Below are 19632 nucleotides of genomic sequence, written 5' to 3'. Positions count from 1 at the left end.
ACATAAGAAATAAGTGCCAAAGGAATGATTCCACAAAAACATCTAAACAGACAATTCGGAAATACTAGATCTATTTTATTTCTCTTGAAAAATCACAAAATAAACACTTCAACAGGCTGGATGTAACCCACTCTCTCCCTCCACTACCAACTCCTCCTCCACTGAACAGTAAAGCCAGCTAACCTCCTTGTGATCTTTCACCCCCCAAATTTCTAAAAAAGAATATTAGAAAGTTATTAGCCTCCAACACATTTTTAGCTTAGGGCATTCTAATTCACCTATGTGAAAGATTTATCACAAAACCCTTTTTTCCTCTCTATGCTACAGATGTGTCAATATATTTAAGAAAGTAAAATCAAAACTACTTCATATTTCTTCTTTTCGAGGAGCCAGTCAATATGGTCATCTTGGTCTCGTTCCTTGGCTACTACGACATCTCTTGGACTCACAATGTAAAAGAGTGATTCCCCTTCAGAATGCTCTAGAGGTGAGAGAAGAGAGGAACATCTCAGGCAATTCAACATTAGAAACCTTGGCAGTAGTTCAGGGGACTTTGTTAGACAACCCAACTTAGCAAGAATGAACAGAAAACTTAACTCTTTGGAACAAGTGTTTTTGGCTTTGTTTGAAGGTAGGGGTAGGACATGGTAGAGAATAACTGGAATAATATATTCCAGTGCTTTAAAAAGTATTTAATTGTAAAGTTATTTGGAAGAAAAAAAGAAAGGGAAGGAGAAAGGAAGGGAGGTAAGGAGGGGAGAAATATAAAAAATCTTTTAAAAATAAGGTGAGTTTAAAATGCTGTGTTTAATAATTTTGATCTCAGCTGAAAGGTAATGTTCAAAATTTGCCACATCTATTGCATATCAGAATTTATGTACTGTATATAAACTTTATTTATGGCCATTTACAGCACTGTTCTATTTTTACAGAACCACACCCCACAGTCTGCAAAAAATGTTTCCTCTTCATCAAGGTCAAAGCCATCTAAAGCATAAGTGACAGATGCTCCAAGCCCTGGGGATATAATCTGCCATTTCAGCATGTTGTGCACAATGCCAATTGTGAGGGTTTCCTGCAGAATTCAATTATAAAACGTGTTCTGAAGGGTTTCTAAGTGTGCAGCAGAGTTTGCTCTGAGCAAAATATCTAGATTGGACACTTTCAGTTTTGAATCATGTTTGCTTTTTGCAAAGTCCAGAATATACTATTCTCACATTTCTCAACTGATTAGGGACTTCATACAAGAAAACTCAAACATGTATAGAATATTTTTTTTCCTTTTCACTAATATGAGAAGTAAAAATATTCGCCAAAAAAAAAAAAGTCAATTGTTTTTAAAGCAGAATTTCTTTTTTGGGTTTTTTGTTGTTGTTAATGCTCTCCCAAGGACATTTTCTCCACTGAATTTTAGAGAGAATGGAAGGGAAGGAGGGAGGGGGAGAAAAAAGAAGGGAGAGAGAAACATAAATGTGAGAGAGACACACTGATTGATTGCCTCTCGCATGCACTCTGACTGGGCTAGGGATCTAACCTGCAACCCAGGTACATCCCCTTAATTGGGAATAGAACCCATAACCCCTTGGTGCTTCGGCCAATACTGTAACCATTTAGCCACACCGGCCAGGGCAGAAAGAATTTCTTAAAAGCTTAAGTAAGCTGTTCTATTTTTGTCATATCCTTGTGTTTTTCAAGGATATGATAACACCCAAACACAGATGCCCCTGGTATGACTAAACAGCACTGTCTTTATTTCTGAGCAGTGACTAATTATATTCATTCATCCACTCAACAAATATTCAGTGAATCCCTAGTATGTGCCAGGCACTCTGCAAGGCTCTGAGCATTTGGTCACAAACAGAAAGATAACTTCTCTGCCATCCCTTAGCACACTGTCTAGGGACATGAAGTTGCGAGTGACCAGAACCATGCTGCTTGACATCAATATAAGTTAGGTGTCACATTAAATAGGACAACAGACTAAGTATAAGAACAAAGATCACAGAGCCTACTCACCTTAGTCCTGGCCCCATCTTTTCCCCTCCCTTCTGCTACTGGTGCTCAAGCAAGTTCTACAGTATTTCCTAGCCTCGATGCCCACATCTGTAACATAAGAGGCCTGCCCAGATATTCTCTAAGATCTTTTCAGCACCTCAATTTAAATTCCTGGTTGTGCTACTTGAGTGGAAGGGGGAAAGATAAAAATATAAGAAATACCATGAGCCAGAGCCTCAATCTCTCTCACCTAAGTGATAATCTCTACATTCATTTTCCTGAAAGCCTCTCACTGTTAGAGCATCTGAAGAGATCTCTTCGCACGTCTCAGAAAGTGGCTGGATAATATCCAACCTGGGCCTGGCACAGTATTCTCTTTCCTAGGGCAAAAAAGAGATGGAAAGGGCTCATTTTAATTACATTTCTACAAATTATACAAATTAAATTTAGTTAGGCATAATTAAATGCCTTGGTTTTATCATTTTGGCAGATGTCAGCCCTTCTAAACACCTGCCATAGATAGCCTCATAGCTGTGTTTTATTTTCTGACCTTTTGCATGAGATAAACAGGACAGGTACTACTGTTTCATGTCAGCTTCCCACTAATGCAGCCCATGCAACTCCATGGCTACCACAGCCTTAGACAACTTAGTTACATCTCTTTATCACAAATGAGAGCAAAGTAAAAATAATATTACAAACTGGTCCATTATGCAAACCACTGCCACTACAGGTAAACTTACTGGTAATACTAAAAAGCTAGAGCTTATGAGTTATGTCTAAAGCAGAACTTACTGAGATGACGGAAATGTTCTTTATCTGTACTGCCCAGGGTGACAGACATGATCACAGGTGCTTACTGAACACGTGAAATGTGACTTCAGTGACTGAGAAATTGAGTTTTAAATTCTATTTAGTTTTAACTAATTTAAATTTAGTTCTAAATTAATTTAAACTTAAACATGGTTAATGACTACAGTTTTGGACAGTGCAGTTGTAGATCAAGATAGAAGGGGGAAAGATGATTTACTGAGGGCTTCTGACAGCTCCACTAACCTAGTGTGATTATACATACACTATTCTCATGGAGTTCTTAAATTACCATTAGTATTATTGTTCCTAATTTTACAGATGAAGAAACAGAGGATCAAAAAGTTTACTAAGGTAAAAGTGACATAAGTAAATGGTGAAACTGGGATTTGTGGAAAAACTGAGACTTATGGTAAACTTTGGATTTCAAATCAAGTTTTTTTTACTTTAAAGTTCATGATTTTGGGGCATTCAGCACACAGGCATAAAACATACACTTGACCATTTTCCAAAGCAACAAGGCCTGATGCAGAGTGACACTGGTATAGAGAACACAGATGAATGAAAGAGAGTGAAAGGGTCCAGAACTACCACCAACTCTCAAGTTCTGTAAGCAAACAGTAAGCTGTAAGCATATGAATAATATAGCCTTAAAAAATGCATGAAGTGCAGATGTGGAGAAATGCCAAGTGTGGTTGATTGATGCCAATGGTAACTATTATTAGGCCTAGCTGAGTAGATGATTTCTTTCATCAATTTTTTTAGGTTAACTGAGAAGCAATTATGTTAGCTTTGCACCGCATACTCTGAAAACATTACAAAAATAAAAAAGCAACTATAAAAGATCAATTAGGAGAGAAAAACAACAGTGAACATAGCATAATTTATCGGATAAGTGGAAAAATGAGATCTGAATTTTGAAACAAAAAAAAATGGAGGAAAAACTGAAAGATTTGAGTAATTAAAAAATTAACTGCTAATAACAAAGACAAAAATAGAAAAAATATTTGGACCAAATAATATTAAAAGAAAACTCCCTTGCTAGACCATATAAAGAGCTCCTTTATATGTGTATGAAAACTATCAGCAATTTGATTCATCTCCTTGTTTGACAACCTTTATTCAGTGGCCAAACAAGCCCTGCTTATCTGTGAACTTCCTAGGAGCAGGAATTTGGTATTATTGATCTCTAACCCCCAATGCTTACCATAATTCTTAACATAAATGTACTTTATTACTGAATGAAAGAAAAAAACATTAGGGGGATAGCTTAATAAATTAGTGTATATCAACCAGATGAAACAGTACACAACCACTATAAGTGATAATGATGGGAGACTACACAGCCCCATGGAAAGAGAATGGAATAAGCTCTGAAAAATATGGCAATAAGGAATAGTGTATACCTATGACTGCAACTGTGTGAAAAAATGCACATATGTGAAAGAAAAATAGGAAAAATATGTTGGGGGATACTATTACGAGTGATATAAAAATAAATTTTAATGTTGCAGTTAAGCTATCTTTTTGATATGGAAAAAAAAGGTGGGGGCATGTGACCAGCTCAGTCTCAAGCTGTTTCTTTACTCCTTTTGTCTTAATTTTATCAGTTTATTCTGTGTATAAGGATTTAAGGTGTACTTAGGTGTTACATGACATGAATATGACACACATACATTTTTAAGTCATCTCCAAGACCTCAACTTCTTTCTCTGAAAAAACTCCATTTTCTAATTTGCTCGATGAGGTTGGCCTTTCTTGGTTTTTACTCCTTTCCAATACTCTCTTTTATTAACAAAGGTCTCCACTCTTTCTTTATTTTTTTTGGTCAAGTGTTTATTAGGCTTTCCTTTTTTCATTTTACTGCTTCTTTCCTTATGTCTTTAAATCACATTCTCGATCCTCCCCACATTCCTCATCAAAAAGTACCATATTTACTCCCTCAGGAGCCAGTGCTTTTCTCTAGTTTCAAAAATAATAATAATAATAAACTGATGTCCTGCAACAGAGCTAGAAGCCAGCTCTATTGATTTTTAGCAGGTTTGAGTGTTCACTTATGTCTATAGCATCCCATTGCCTAGCAACATAGGCGCCCAGAGCTTCAGGTTACTATAGCAATGGCTTCCTGATGCAAGTGTTAGCTCAGAGAAATGCTTGAGAGAGCAGCTACCACTTCAAAACTGGGGCTCTCTCAGGGTTTTTCTCCGCATTTTATTCCTTGTCATTTGAAAAGGGGGGGAAATAGGAGAGGATACAGAAAAGGAGAGCCTACTTCTGTAAAGGGACAATCAATTGCTCTATCTCTTATACACAGGATCAAAAAATCCTTTACAATAAGCTCTCCTTTATTATGCCTCAAAGCCACCCCCTATCCCCTTCCTGGACTCTGACAATAAAGACAAACTGTGAGTGCTGCCAACTGAGGTTTCAAAGAGAGGCTGAGAGTACATGCTCCTACACAGGACCATACATACAGGCTTCATTCCAAAGCCATGTATAACAAAATTTAGATCCTCTGCTGTTTCTTATTTAGCCGTACTTTTCATACCATCACTTGCACTGCTTACTGAGACTTAGCAACAATCTGTTTCAAAGCCAGAATCAAGCTACTCAGAATCACTAGGCCACTGGGAAGTAAAAAAATATGTCTGGACCACAGGAAATAATGAACTGCCCTTTCTGTAATTCCCTCTGACCACAGGGGCCCTGCTGTTGCAGCAGATCAACTTCATTGCTGTCATTTCTGGTAATGCAGTGTCAGCTTAGTTTCTTTGCCTTTCAGAAAGAGGAATCCTTCATTCCTTCCTACTAAAATACCAAGAGAAATGGGAAAAAATGACTCCCCTTTACTCAGCAAAAGGAACAAAGGCAGGCAATGAGTGGAGCTTTTGAAAGGTAAATATGTTAGGTCTACAGGGTAATAATCTCTGCTGACCCTATTTCATAGGTCAGGAAGTTCTGCTCAGACTATAGCAAAGCCCTTTGATGGGCAACCTGATCTGGGTATAATGCTGAAAATGAACCCATACTTCCCTTTGTATTTGAGGTGAAATAAATTACCGTTTTTTCTGAAACCTCCTTTACGTAGGAAAGCACAACAAGCTGATCACAGAGAGGTGCAAGACCACTGATGTAGAATTCAGTTTCAAACTGGGACACTGCAAACAAAAGGGAAGTAAGATTCACCATTAACAGGAGCAAAAAGCAACACAGAAAGGAAAGGATATATCGACTCTGAATTCTAAATGCACTCATTTTAGAAATCTAACACAAAGTAGCACAGATTAACACACTTTTTTTTTTTTTAATTTTTTTTTAAAATATATCTTTATTTATCTCATAGAGAGGAAAGGAGAGTGAGAGAGAGAGAGAGAGAAACACCAATGATGAGAGAGTCATTGATCGGCCGCCTCCTGCACGCCCCTGACTGGGGATCGAGCCCGCAACCCGGGCATGTGCCCTAACCGGGAATTGAACCCCGATCACCTGGATCCTAGGTCAATGCTCAACTGCTGAGCCACGCCCGGCCGGGCAACACACCTTCTTAACAGTAATCAGTACCAGAAGAGGATATCTGAAAACCTCACTTTAAAATTTCCTTCACAAACAAAAAGCAAACCTGGTAATAACAGTAGCATGAATGGTCAAATGTGACACTGTGCCCAGCTAGTTTAAAAATGACAAAGTTAAAACCCAATGTAAACTACTAATAATAACAATTTCTTAAAAATGCCTCAGTTTAAGTTTTTCACAGTTAGGGCATTACAGTGACATAAAGGTGACAAAGAAGGAGATTTGTAATTGGGAAACTATTATTCCTTTTAACATTTAATAAACATTTTATTTAAATAGGGGAAAAGGTGTATAAATATAGATTACATTATGATAAAACTATTATTTAAGTGAAATAAAGGTCAGAGAAAATAATTCCCTTCTGTTTTTAAAAAAATATGTCTTTATTGATTTCAGAGAGAGGAAGGGAGAGAAACAGAAACATTAATGATGAGAAAGTCATTGATTGGCTGCCTCCTGCATATCCTGCACTGGGGACTGAGCCCACAACCAGGGCATGTGCCCTGATCGAGAATTGAAACTCGATCTCCTGGATCACGGGTTGATGCTCAGCTGCTGAGCCACACCGGCTGGGCCCTTCTCCTTTCTAAAGGCAGTCTTTAAAATTAAGAAGAATTATTGCATCACTTTAAGAAATACATGGTGAAGGAATTAAGAAGTACAGATTGGTAGTAACAAAATAGTCATGGGGATGTAAAAGTACAGTATAGGGAATATAGTCAATAATATTGAAATAACTACGGTGCCAGGTAGATCATTTTGTAAAATATATGACTGTCTAACCTGTACACTATGCTGTACAACTGAAACTAATACAAAATAAAACTGAATGTTAACTGTAATTGAAAAATAAAATTTAAAAAGTAAAAAAGTTCAAATAGAAGTACATGGATTTAATTACAATAGACCTCAGAGATCTTATGGAAAGCAGTGGTACAAATAAAAATATTTGCTAATGTATGAGTCTAATGATTAGCAGCTGTAAAATACTTATAATAAATGACTTGTTTTAAGCAACTACATTTTGGGGTGCTTTGTTACACAGTAAAGCTAACTGGTAGAGATGTGGTGCTGGTAAAGATTCTTTCAGTAATCGTACACTGCACTTACAGATTCATCTGGGAATAAACTTTCATTTGGTAGTTACAAAATAATCATTTTGTACATTTTCTACAAGTTTCTTGATGAAGATCTTCTCCACAGTTCTGTTGTACTAGGTTCAGATATAATTAACTTCTATGATAAAATTATAATAAACTCTCGATTTTACAGACCTTGATTTAATGGACTTTGGATTTAACAGACAAAATTTTAAATATGTCATATGTGAAAATTAACACCCTGTTAATTTTAAAATGATTTTAACCATGATTTGCTTATAATTATAATTTGCTTATAATTAACAGGTTATTTTTTTGTTATTAACTCACTGTTACTTTTAACAAATTTTAGTAAATTGACCATATGTTGGAAAAAACACTGTAGTAATTTTGCTGACATAAATAAATATTACATATCTACAACTACAGTCTACATATTTAAATCCAAGAGACAGCTCATAAGCAATGTTCGGCAAACAATTAACAGGTGATCACACTGTATTACCGGAGGTAATTGGTTCTGTTGTCAGATGGCATGACTTTATGTAGCAGTTTTAATGCACGCCAGCAAATGATCCCACCACGCTAAGCCACACCCCTGCCGTGTGCATTTGTTTACTCTCGGTGACTGGTGAATGCATGCATTTACTAGACCTATTCAGTATAAATTTAAAATTACACTAATAAATATAGACAACTTTTCTGTGAAATTAAACTTTTTATACATAATTTTAATTACGCAAATGTGTCTACATAAGTAAAAACAGGTAAACTAATTTGTAAATTTTTTAACATATGCATTTGGAAAACCTATCTTATTATATGATGGACTTTGCACTTTAATGCACACCTGCTTGCCTGAATTAGTCCATTATAGCAAGGTTTTACTGTATACTTTTTTCCAAAAGGGAGGAAGTCAGTGTAGCATAATATAAACAATATTAAATGTAGAGTCAGGAAATATGGGTTTTAATTTCAACTAAATTGAACTTGTACAAGTCATATTAATTTCTGTGGGTATAATTTTTATTAGAGTATAAATAAAATCCATAACAGATGAAATGAGGGGCTACTGAATTTTTTTTCTTCCTCCTCTGCATTTTCCTTGCAGATTATTTATTGTTACTTGTTTCTGATTATCTTGAATGACTGCTCATTATACAACTGTTTTCACAATTTAATTTTAACATAAAAATGAAATTGAGGACATCTGGGAGTGACGTGAGAGCAATGGTGGTGTGAGAGATACCCTTGGCGCCTCTCCCTGGAATTTCAACAAATTAACCAACTATAATTCAACAAAGAATTCCCTACTCAACAGAGGCATGCCTGAGAGACCCTCGCATTGAAACATCTAAAGATCGGCAACCAGGAATAAACTGGGAGATGAGAAGAGAGAAAAGCTCAGACGGCCCACAGATGCAGCCATGCAGCTGGGAGCTAGCAGATCTGCACGGCCAGGAGAGGGGAGGAAGCAAGAGGTAGCAGGTGCTTCCTCTGGCGGGAGGGAACAAAGGTCTGTGAGGGGCAGTACAGCAGGACAAGCACAGAGAACACTGACAGAGCCACCAGATGCCTGACAGAGTGCGGGGCTCTGCCGCACAGCAGCTCTTTACTGCAGGGCAGGGATGTTTCTGACAAAGAAACAAAACCACACAGCCCTCCCGCCACTTGGATGCTCAAACCTCGCCTCCCGTTCCCCCGTGTTGGGTCAAGAAACATTTTATCTGTAAACCAAGAGCTATTGCAGGGGAACTACTGTTTCCTTCTGTGACTGATCATCTGTTCTGGTGCTTGGGGCTGGATCCCATGGAGGTCCAGGACCTGAGGTCATCATTACTTGAGGGCAAAACAAGCTGAACCCCCAATGAGCATGGCTGTACTGTCTTATAGAAGCTCGTGGAGGTCAACTCTGGGATCACAGAGGTAAAAACTCTTGCAATTCAGTGCCATCTACTGGAAAATAGTAGAAAGACCTCTTCAGAGATGCTGATAAAGAAGGGGTATTTATGCCCAGACAAGGGAGAGTAGCAAATACCACGAATAACCATGGTAACAAGGATGATCAGAAAGAAAACGAAAAATCCCCAGAAAGCAAGCTGGAACACATGGAAATATGTGATATAAATGACAGAGATTTCAAGATTGCAGTTTTGAAAATACTCAACAAGATGTGAGAAAATACAGACAGGCAATTCAGTGCACTCAGAAAATAAATCAATGAACAAAAGAGTACTGTACCAAAGAGACTGAAACTTTAAAAAAGAACCAATAAGAAATCCTGGAAATGAAGCATGCAATTAAGAAGATTAGGAATGAGCTACTGAGCATAGAAAACAGCCAGATGGAGGAAAGAATTACTGGTAATGAAGATAGGAGATCTAGAAATGCCACACAGGAAAGAAGTGAGAGACTTGAACATAAAGAAAATTTAAAGTGCTTTATGAGAACTGTCTGACTCCATCAGAAAAAGCAATATTAGAATAATAGGCATTCAGGAAGAAGAAGAGAGGGAAAAGGTAAGAGAGAGTGTATTCATACAAATAGTGGATGAGAACTTCCCAAATCTATGGAAAGAGCTAGATCCTCGAATCCAAGAAGAAAAAGGAACACCTGGTTACCTGAATCCAAAGAGGCCCTCTCCAAGGCACACTGTATTAAAACTGTCAAAAATTAATGATAAAGAAAACATTCTCAAAGCAGCCAGGGAAAAGAAAGAAGTGACCTAAAAGGAAAACCCATCAAAATTTCAACTAACTTCTCAGCAGAAACTCTGTAAGCCAGAATAGAGTAGAACCAAATATTCAAATGTCTGAAAGAGAAAATTATCCTTTAAATATAAAGGAGAAATAAAGACCTTCCCAGATATACCAAAGCTGAGAGAGTTTGTCACCAAAAAACCTCCACTGCAGCAAATACTGAAGGGAGTAATTCTACCTGGAACAAAAAACATAAGGTCACAACACTACAAGTAAGATCACCAAAAAACTTACAGCACAAACAGGGATAATTTGAGACAACAAAAACATAAAGGGGGAAGCGGTAAAGGTCTGAACTGGCAAAGGAGGATGAACAACAGATGCACTCAAAAGAAAAAAAAAACTATGGTATACATGCAACTTTATTTTTTATAAACCTAATGGTAACCACACTCAAAAATCCCCAAACCAGGACATATCACTTAAAAAAAGAGGACACAGAAGAAAGAAGTATGAAACACCACCAAACAAAAACGACAAACAGAAGTACAAAGGAAAAGAACCAATGGAGGCACAGAGCTACCAGAAAACAAAATATAAAATTGTTATAGGAAATCCTCATACATCAATAATTACCCGAAATGTAAATGGTCTGAATTCACCAATAAAGAGGCACGAAGTAGCAGAGTGGATCAAAAAACAAAACCCAACCTTCTGTCCACAAGAGACAAATCTAAGCTGCACAGACAAAAGTACATTCAAAGTAAAAGGGTGGAAAAAGTTCTCCAAGCAAATAACATCCACCAAAAACAGATATAGCCATACTTATATCTGACAAAATAGATTTCAAGACAACAAAGATAACGAGAGACAAAGATGAACACTTTATGATGATAAAGGGGACACTACATCAAGAAAACATAACACTTATTAATATATATGCACCCAACCAGGGAGCACCGAAATATAAAAAGCAACTACTCACAGAACTAAAGAGATAAAAGGATCAAAACACAATCATAGTTGGGGACCTTAATATTCCATTGACAGTTCTAGACGGATCAACCAAACAGAAAATCAATGAAGAAATATCGTGTGATATTTGTCTTTCGCTGCCTGGCTTATTTCACTTAGCATAATATTCTCCAGGGCCATCCATACGTGGAATCTAAAGAACTTAATAAACTGAACAGAATAGATTCAATGACATGGAAGCATAGATGAGACTGATGAATGTCAGAGGGATGGAGGAGGGTGGGTGGGTGGAGGAGGTGAGAGTAACCAAAGAATTTATGTGCATACACGCACAACCCAAGGACATGGACAATGGTGGGGAGAGGGACTGGGGAGGGGGAAGGAACGGGCTGGAACGGGTCATTGGGGAGAAAAAGGGACATCTGTATTATTTTAAACAATAATAAAATTTAAATTTAAAAAAAAAAAAGGAAATATCGGCCTTAAATGAAACGCTAGACCAAATGGACGTAACTGACATTTACAAAGCTTTTCATCCCAATATCAGATTACACATTCTTCTCCAGTGCACTTGGGACATTCTCAAGGATAGACCATTTGTTGGGTCACAGAACTAGCAACAACAAATTCAAGAAGACTGAAACTATACCAAGCATATGCTCTGACCACGATGCCTTGAATTTAGAAATCAACTGCAAAAAGGAAGTAAAGAAACCCACTAACACATTGACATTGAACAACATACTACTAAAAAATGACTGGGTCAAAAAAGAAATAAAAGATGAGATCAAAAGATATACAGAGGCAAATGAGAATCACAGCACAACATATCAAAACTTCTGGGATGCAGCAAAAGCAGTAATAAGAGGGAAGTTTATATTATTACAGGCCGATCTCAAGAAACAAGAAAAATCCCAAGTAAACCACCAAACATCACATCTTAAAAGAACTAGAAAAAGAACAAAAGCAACCCAAAGCCAGCAGAAGAAAGGAAATCATAAAAAGTAGAGCAGAATTGAATGAAATAGAGAACAAAAAGACTATACAAAAAATTAATAAAGAGTTGGTTCTCTGAAAAGATTAATACAATTGACAAACCCAATTCACTATGAAAAAGAAAGAGACCCATTAAACAAAGTCAGAAATGAGACAGAAGTCACCACTGACATCAAAGATATACAAAGGATCATATTAGAATATTACAAAAGACTATATTCCACCAAATTCAATAACCTAGAAGAAATGGGTAAGTTCCTAGAAATATATAACCTTTCTAGACTAAATCACGAAGAACTGGAAAATTCAAATAGACCAATCAGCGAAGAAACTGAAACCACCATCAAAAACCTACCAAAAGACAAAAGTGCAGGACTAGATGGTTTCACCAGTGAATTCTACCAAATGTTCAGAGTTAAAACAAACATATCCTCCTCAAACTCTTCCAAAAAACTGAAGAAGAGGCAATATTTCCTAACACATTTTATGAGGCCAACATAACCCTGATACCAAAACCTGGCAAGGATACCACAAAAAAGAGAAAACTGCAGACCAATATCTCTGATGAATAGAGATGCAAAACTCTTAAACAAAATACTAGCAAATCGAATACAGCAGTACATCAAAAAAATAATACACCACAACCAAGTGGGGCTCATTCCAGGGGCCTAGTATGGTTCCCCAAAGTAAATCCATCAATGTAATACACCACATTAACAAAAGAAAGGGTAAAATTCATATGATCTTATCAATAGATGCAGAAAAAGCATTTGATAACATACAACATCCATTTATAATTAAAACACTCAATAAAATAGGAATAGAAGCCTCTTTTTAAAAATATATATTTTTTTATTGATTTCAGGGTGAGGAAAAGAGAGAAAGAGAGACACAGAAATATGATGAGAGAGAGAGTCATTGATAGGCTGCCTCCTGCATCCCTTGTGCTGGGGATCCAGCATGCAGCCCAGGCATGTGCCCTGACCAGGAATCAAATCTCAGTCTCCTGGATGATAGGTCGATGCTCAATCTCTGAGCCTCACCAGGTGGGCAAAGGAAAGTATTTTAACATAATAAAGGCCATAATAAAGGCCGTATATGATAAACCCTCAGCTAATATCTTACTCAATGGTGAAATACTGAAAGCTTTTCCTCTAAGATCAGGAATAAGCCAAGGATGTCCACTCTCACCTCTCTTATTCAACATAGTTCTGGAAGTCCTAGCCAGAGCAAAAAGGCAGAGAAAGAAATAAAAGGCATACAAACAAAGAAGGAAGAAGTAAAACTGCCACTTTTTGCGCATGACATAATTCTGTATATAGAAAACCCTAAAGACTCCACCAAAAAACTATTAGAAATAATAAACAAATACAGTAAAGTTGCAGGATATAAAATCAATATACAAAAATCTATTGCCTTCCAGTATACTAACAACAAAACTTCAGAAAAAAAAAATCCTTTTGCAATTGCAACCAAAATAATAAAATATCTAAGAATAAACTTAACAAAGAACATGAAAGGCCCATATACTGAAAATTACAAAGCATTATTAAAAGAGATTAAAAAAGACAATACAATGGGAAAATATCCCACATTCATGGATTGGAAGAATCAACATAGTTAAAATGGCCGTATTACCCAAAGCAATATACAGATTTAATGCAATCCCTATCAAAATACCAATGTCATTTTTTTAAAGAAATAGAACGAGAAATCATCAGATTTGTATGGAACCACAAAAGACCCTGAAAAGCCAAAGCAGTCCTGAGAAAAAAGAATGAAGCTGGAGATATCATGCTACCTTCAAATTATGCTAGAGCTACAATAATCAAAACAGCATGGTGCTGGCACAGAAACAGATACACTTATCAGTGGAACAGAATAGAGAGCCCAGATATAAAACCACATGTTTATGGGTAGATAATTTTCAACAAAGGAGCCGGAAACACACAACAGAGTAAAAATAGTCTCTTCAATGGTGCTGGGAAAACTGGAAAGCCACATGTAGAAGAATAAAACTGTATTACAGCTTGTCTCCATGTACAAAAATTAACTCAGAATGGATCAAAGACCTAAATGTGAGACTCAAAACAGTAAGTTACAAAGAAAACATAGGTACCAAACTTATGGACCTCGGTGATAGGGAACATTTTCTGAACTTGATCCCAACTGTAAGGGAAGTAAAGGCAAAAATAAATGGACGGGACTATATCAAACTAAGAAGCTTCTGCACAGCAAAAGAAACTGACAACAAAACAAAGAGGCAGCCAACCAGATGGGAGGCGATATTTGCAAACAGTAGCTCCAACAAAGGTTTAATTTCCAAAATATATAAAAAACTCATAAAACTCAATACCAAACAAACAACCCAATCAAAAAGTGGACAGAAGACCTGAACAGACACCTTTTCCAAGAATACATACAGTCAATAGATATATGAAAAGATGTTTGATACCACTAGCAATTAGGGAAATACAAATCAAAACTACAATGAGATAACACTTCACACCTGTTAGAGTGGCTATTATCAACAAGACAAGCAATAACAAATGTTGGAGAGGCTGTGGAGAAAAGGGAACCATCATTCATTGCTAGTGGGAATGTGGACTGGTACAACCACTATGGAAATCTGTCTGGCTATTCCTCAAAAAATTAAGAATAGAGCTACCATACAATCCAGCAATCCCTCTCCTGAGTATATACTCAAAAACTCAAAAACATGTATTTGTAAAGATATAAGCACCCCTATGTTCATTGCAGCATTATTCATGATGGCCAAGACATGGAAACAACCAAAGTGTCCTGTGATAGAGGACTGGATAAATATGGGGTACATGTACACAATGGAATACTACTCAGCTGTAAGAAAGGATGAAATACTGCCATTTGCAACATGGATGGACCTTGAGAATATTATGCTAAGTGAAATAAGTCAGTTAGGAAAAGCTAAGAACCATATGATTTCACTCATATGTGGGATATAAAACTGAAACTTGTGGTTACAAACAGCAGTGTGGTGGTTGCCAGAGGGAAGGCGTTGGGGGTGGGGAGGTTAAGGGGGTCTTAATATATGGCAACGGGAGAAGATAGGACTTTGGGTGGTGGGTACACATAGCAATATAGAGATCTTGAAACCTGAAACCTTTATGTTCATATTATCCACTGTCACCCCAATAAATTTAATTTTTAAAAAAATAAAAAATAAATTCAAGTCAGGAAGTTTGATCTTCAAACCCTGGAAACTGGATTAAAAAAAAAAAAAAGAGTTCTAAAATACAGCGTAGGTTAGTTATAAAGATTTGAATAATAGTTTGTTTGAAATAACAATTCAAGTTAAACTCAATATGGGCTCACTGTGTTCTAATTAAATTAATAAAATTTTTACCTACGTATTTAATTACAAAGATAAAGAAGATATTCTAATGAGCACTAGGAGTGGGACATAAAACTACAGCAGCGTTGCAATAATAAATAATAATAAAGATGAAGGGAAACTATCTACAAAGTGTGGATGAATATAAAGGTTGTACTTCAACAATTTTATGTAAAGCAGGATAAATGAAGAAATATTACTCATAGAAAAAAATGAAAAATATAAAAAAATGAAATTGAGGATAAAAAATTTCCTCAAAAGTTAGCACAAATGTTAAAAAGAATAATATTTCTTATGTTTTGTCCTTCACTAGATTTCAGAGACGGTCATGGTGCTCTGGACAGAAACACAGAATGGAAGTACAAAGGCAAGTGCTTTAGTCCCACCTCTGTCACTACCTTTTTTCCAACCTCTGTGGGTTTGAACTGAATATTCTTATCCAGGCAGTTAAAAATAGTTTTGGTAAAGTGATAGCATGATAAGTGTCACATGAAGCACATATGTAGAGAACCACCTCCACCACAACCACATGCTCAGAGACCAGTACATCCAGCGTAACCAGACACTGAAGATTCCAGAGAAGCTCCCAGTGCCATGCCTATGGGAGTGGGGCATAGGGGAGGGCTGAAATGCGCACATGCTATAAAACAGTGTGGGGTCCCCCCATGACCCAGTAATCAAAGAGGTGATAATTTCACATTCTAGAAGACATAAAGGCATATAAACAAGAGGTTTTGGTTGCCACCGCTCCTGAGATTACTAAGCTCTATTTGGTAGAGATGAACTTGAGTTTTTTTCTAAATCACATTCCATTGTTGAAATGCTACACAAACAATTCCTTTACCAGCAACCTGGGTGAAGAACAAACAATCGGAAATGCCACAGAGACTAATTCATGGGCATCACACAGAAGCCTTTTTGTGCTTGTCTGCCACTGGTACATGAGGGAAAACTTCATTTAAGAAGTGGTGGGTGAACAAAGTATTCCCCCGATTTGGGATGCCAAATGGCTGCCTAGGCTCATTACAAGCAGTATCAGTGTCTCTCCTAAGGGTAACCAAATACATATCAAGGCCTTGGTCTTTATGAATAAGCTATAAGATACAGAAGCTAGAAAATACTATCCAAATCTTTCCTCTTCTACATCCTGATTTCCTAGTCCTCACTAGCTTGCATTAATGAGATAGAAAATTTCCTGTTATCTACATGATATAAAATCTAAGGGCGCTCTTTTCTTAAAACTTTCATTTTATTTTTTCCATCACCAATTATCCACCCATACCCTCTTCTACCCTCATCACCCTTCAGCAATCACCACACTGTTATATGTGTCAACGAGTTCTTTTTTTTTCTTTCTTGCTCATCCCTCCACAAACACCCCAGCTCCACCCCAACAGCTGTCAGCCTGCTCTCTCTCTATGCATTTGTTTCTATTTTGCTTGTTAGTTCAGTTTGTTCATTAGATTTCATATGAGTAAAATCATATGGTACTTGTCTTTCTCTGACTGGCTTATTTCACTTAGCATAATGTTTTCCAGGTCCACCTATGTTATTGCAAAGGGTAAAATTTCCTTCTTTTTTACTGCCAAGTAGTGTAAGAAAACAAAAAAAGATGTGTAGAAGCACATACCTACTTTACTTCTCAATTCCAGATACTTATAATAAATGCTTATTTGGTAAGTACTAAAACTTACTGGACTTTACAAATTAAGAATCAGCAATAGTTTAGGCAGAGGCTACCTGAAGTGACTAAATTATAAACTAACAAAAAAATGTTACTTATAAAGAAAAGATATGGTACATAAAAACAGCATTGTCAAGATTCCCAGAGGCATAGTTAAGCAAGTTTCAATCATATAAATTTGAAATTGAATTCTTTATTTTTTATTTAAAGAAACTTATTATAAAAAAAATCCTTATGAAAAACAAAATTACTATTACAGTCATACCCAGTATGATTCTCAAATTAAGAGTTCAAAAATAATGGCTCTTGCCCTAGCTGGTTGGATTTAGTGGTTAGAGCGTCAGCCTGTGAACTGAAGGGTCCCTGGTTCGATTACGGCCAAGGGCATGTTGTACCTCAGTTGCAGGCTTGATTCTGCCCCAGTTGGGGTGTGTGCAGGAGGCAACCAATTGATGTGCGTCTCTCACATCAATGTCTCTGTCTCTGTCTCTGTCTCTCTCTCCCCCCATCCATCTCCCTCCCTCCATTCTACTCTTTCTAAAAAAAAAAAAAAAAAACACAAAAAAAAATCAATGGAAAAAATATCGAGAGAGGATTAACAAAATAACAAAACAAAAAAATTCAAATGATCTTGTTTTGCTTTTAGGTCTATGGTGATTCAGTTTATTCTTTATATTAATGCTGCCCCCAAGGGCTGGCTGAAGACAGAGGTATCAGAATGAACAGAAAGTATGAGATTTTTCTTCCTATTGAACAGATTTAGAGAAAGCACTGTTGAATGGTAATATTCTTCAGAAGAACAAAGATAAATTATGTAAAAGTTTATAAACTGACTGTAAAATATCTTCAAGTAATTACTTTCGATTTCAAATTTACAATGGACCAATAAAAGTTTTGGTTTATTTTCTCTGAAATTCTATTTTCCCCACATAACAGATTGAAATAATTTTAATGAAAATTACTTTTTTGCCTAAATGAAAACCAATTTGAATACAGGTAGCTTATAGGACTAATAATAAGTTCCCTTTAAAGAGACTACCTATCTGGAAAAGATAAATCACAAAGAAAACAAAGACAAATTCTGTTGGAGAGCATTTAAATAAAATAGAAAGCACAAGCTGGAGAGGGAGGAAAAAGGGAGAGAAAAATGCAGAATTTCTAGAGGAAGCCAAAAAAAGATAGTAGCTATGCTTCAGATCAAGATCCAGAAAGTGAGGCAATGGCTCTTGAACCTTGCAGGGATTGTGTGTGTTCACTCAGATGACAATGGATTTAGGCACATGTTAAAGCAGGAGCACAGCCTTCCTCGCCCTGATGTAAATGAAAGGATTGCTGAGCTCTGATTCATTCTGGAAGACAAAACATTTCTAGACATGCTTAAAGAAGTAATTCAAGGAAAAAGACAAAGAGAGAGATCTAAATGGGTTTAGAGAGAAAGAGAAAGAAAGTTTCACATGGACTATTCACATAAAAATTCTATCCAGGGAGGTCCTTTGGGTCCAGAAAAAGGACTATTCTGTACAAGCCCGGATTCAGAAAGGAAGCTAGAGTTCTTGATCAGCACAGTTCAACAGAATAGTAAGCCAAAAGCACAACTTACATATGTAATTTTAAATTTTCCAGTACCCACATTAAAGAGTAAAACGAGGTGAAAATTTTAAAATATTTTATTTAATGCAATATACAGAAATATTATAATTTTAACACATAACAGAGGTAATTTATTTTTATTTTCATACTATGTTTTTGAAATCCTATATGCAGCCCATCTGAATATGCGCTTGCCACATTTCAAGCATTTAATAGCTACAACTGGCTATGGCTACTGTACCAAACAGCATAGGTCTAGATGCCCAAAGGTTTTTTCTTTGTCTTTAAATTCCAGTAATTTGACTCAAATATATCTTAAAGGTGCTCATCATGGGTCACTATTTTCAGACACACACTGTACTATTTTAATTTGTATGAATCTAAGTTTTGTTTCTTTGTAGCTTCAGAAAATTTTTCTTGAAATACTGTTTTTGGTATTTATTCTATTCTCTTGTTTTGAAGGACTTTTATTAGTAAACTGAATCATGTTTACCTGTCTTCAGTATTTATCACTTAATCATAAATCTTTGTTTCCTTATTTTGTTTTGTTTGTTTGTTTGTTTCTTTTTAATCTTCACCCAAGGACATTTTTTCCATTGCTTTTCAAAGAGAGTGGGAGAGGAAGAGGGAGAGAGAGATCAGTTGTTAGAGAGATACTTGGTTGCCTCCTGCATTCACCCTGACCAGGGCCGAGGATTAAGGCTACAACCAAGGTACATGCCCTTGGTTGGAACTGAACCCAGGGCCTTCAGTCTGTGGGCTAACGTTCTAACCACTGAACCAAACCAGCTAGGGCCCTTATTTTTTATTTAAATTTTTTTATTCTATTCCTCATGC

General features: G+C 36.5%; 1 protein-coding gene across 4 annotated transcripts in view; it reads right to left on the bottom strand.

Moving 5' to 3' along the window:
• The window catches only part of VPS41 (VPS41 subunit of HOPS complex), a 184681-nt gene that overhangs the window by 52439 nt on the left and 112610 nt on the right, over positions 1–19632 (bottom strand). For 2 of the 4 annotated variants that reach the window (XM_087821080.1, XM_087821082.1), the window contains 3 exons: positions 5841–5963; positions 2246–2377; positions 366–481 (listed from right to left, as the gene is read on the bottom strand). In XM_087821080.1, coding sequence (XP_087677206.1) covers positions 366–481; positions 2246–2377; positions 5841–5963 — 371 coding nt within the window. The remainder of the gene's footprint in view (positions 1–365; positions 482–2245; positions 2378–5840; positions 5964–19632) is intronic. The other 2 variants (XM_016199147.2, XM_087821083.1) reach the window with 1 other exon arrangement.

Source organism: Miniopterus natalensis, chromosome 10 (genome assembly GCF_054644295.1).
Source record: "Miniopterus natalensis isolate mMinNat1 chromosome 10, mMinNat1.hap1, whole genome shotgun sequence".
NCBI lineage: Eukaryota > Metazoa > Chordata > Mammalia > Chiroptera > Miniopteridae > Miniopterus > Miniopterus natalensis.
Note: the sequence above shows the minus strand (reverse complement) of the source record. Positions and strands in the feature narration are given on the sequence as shown.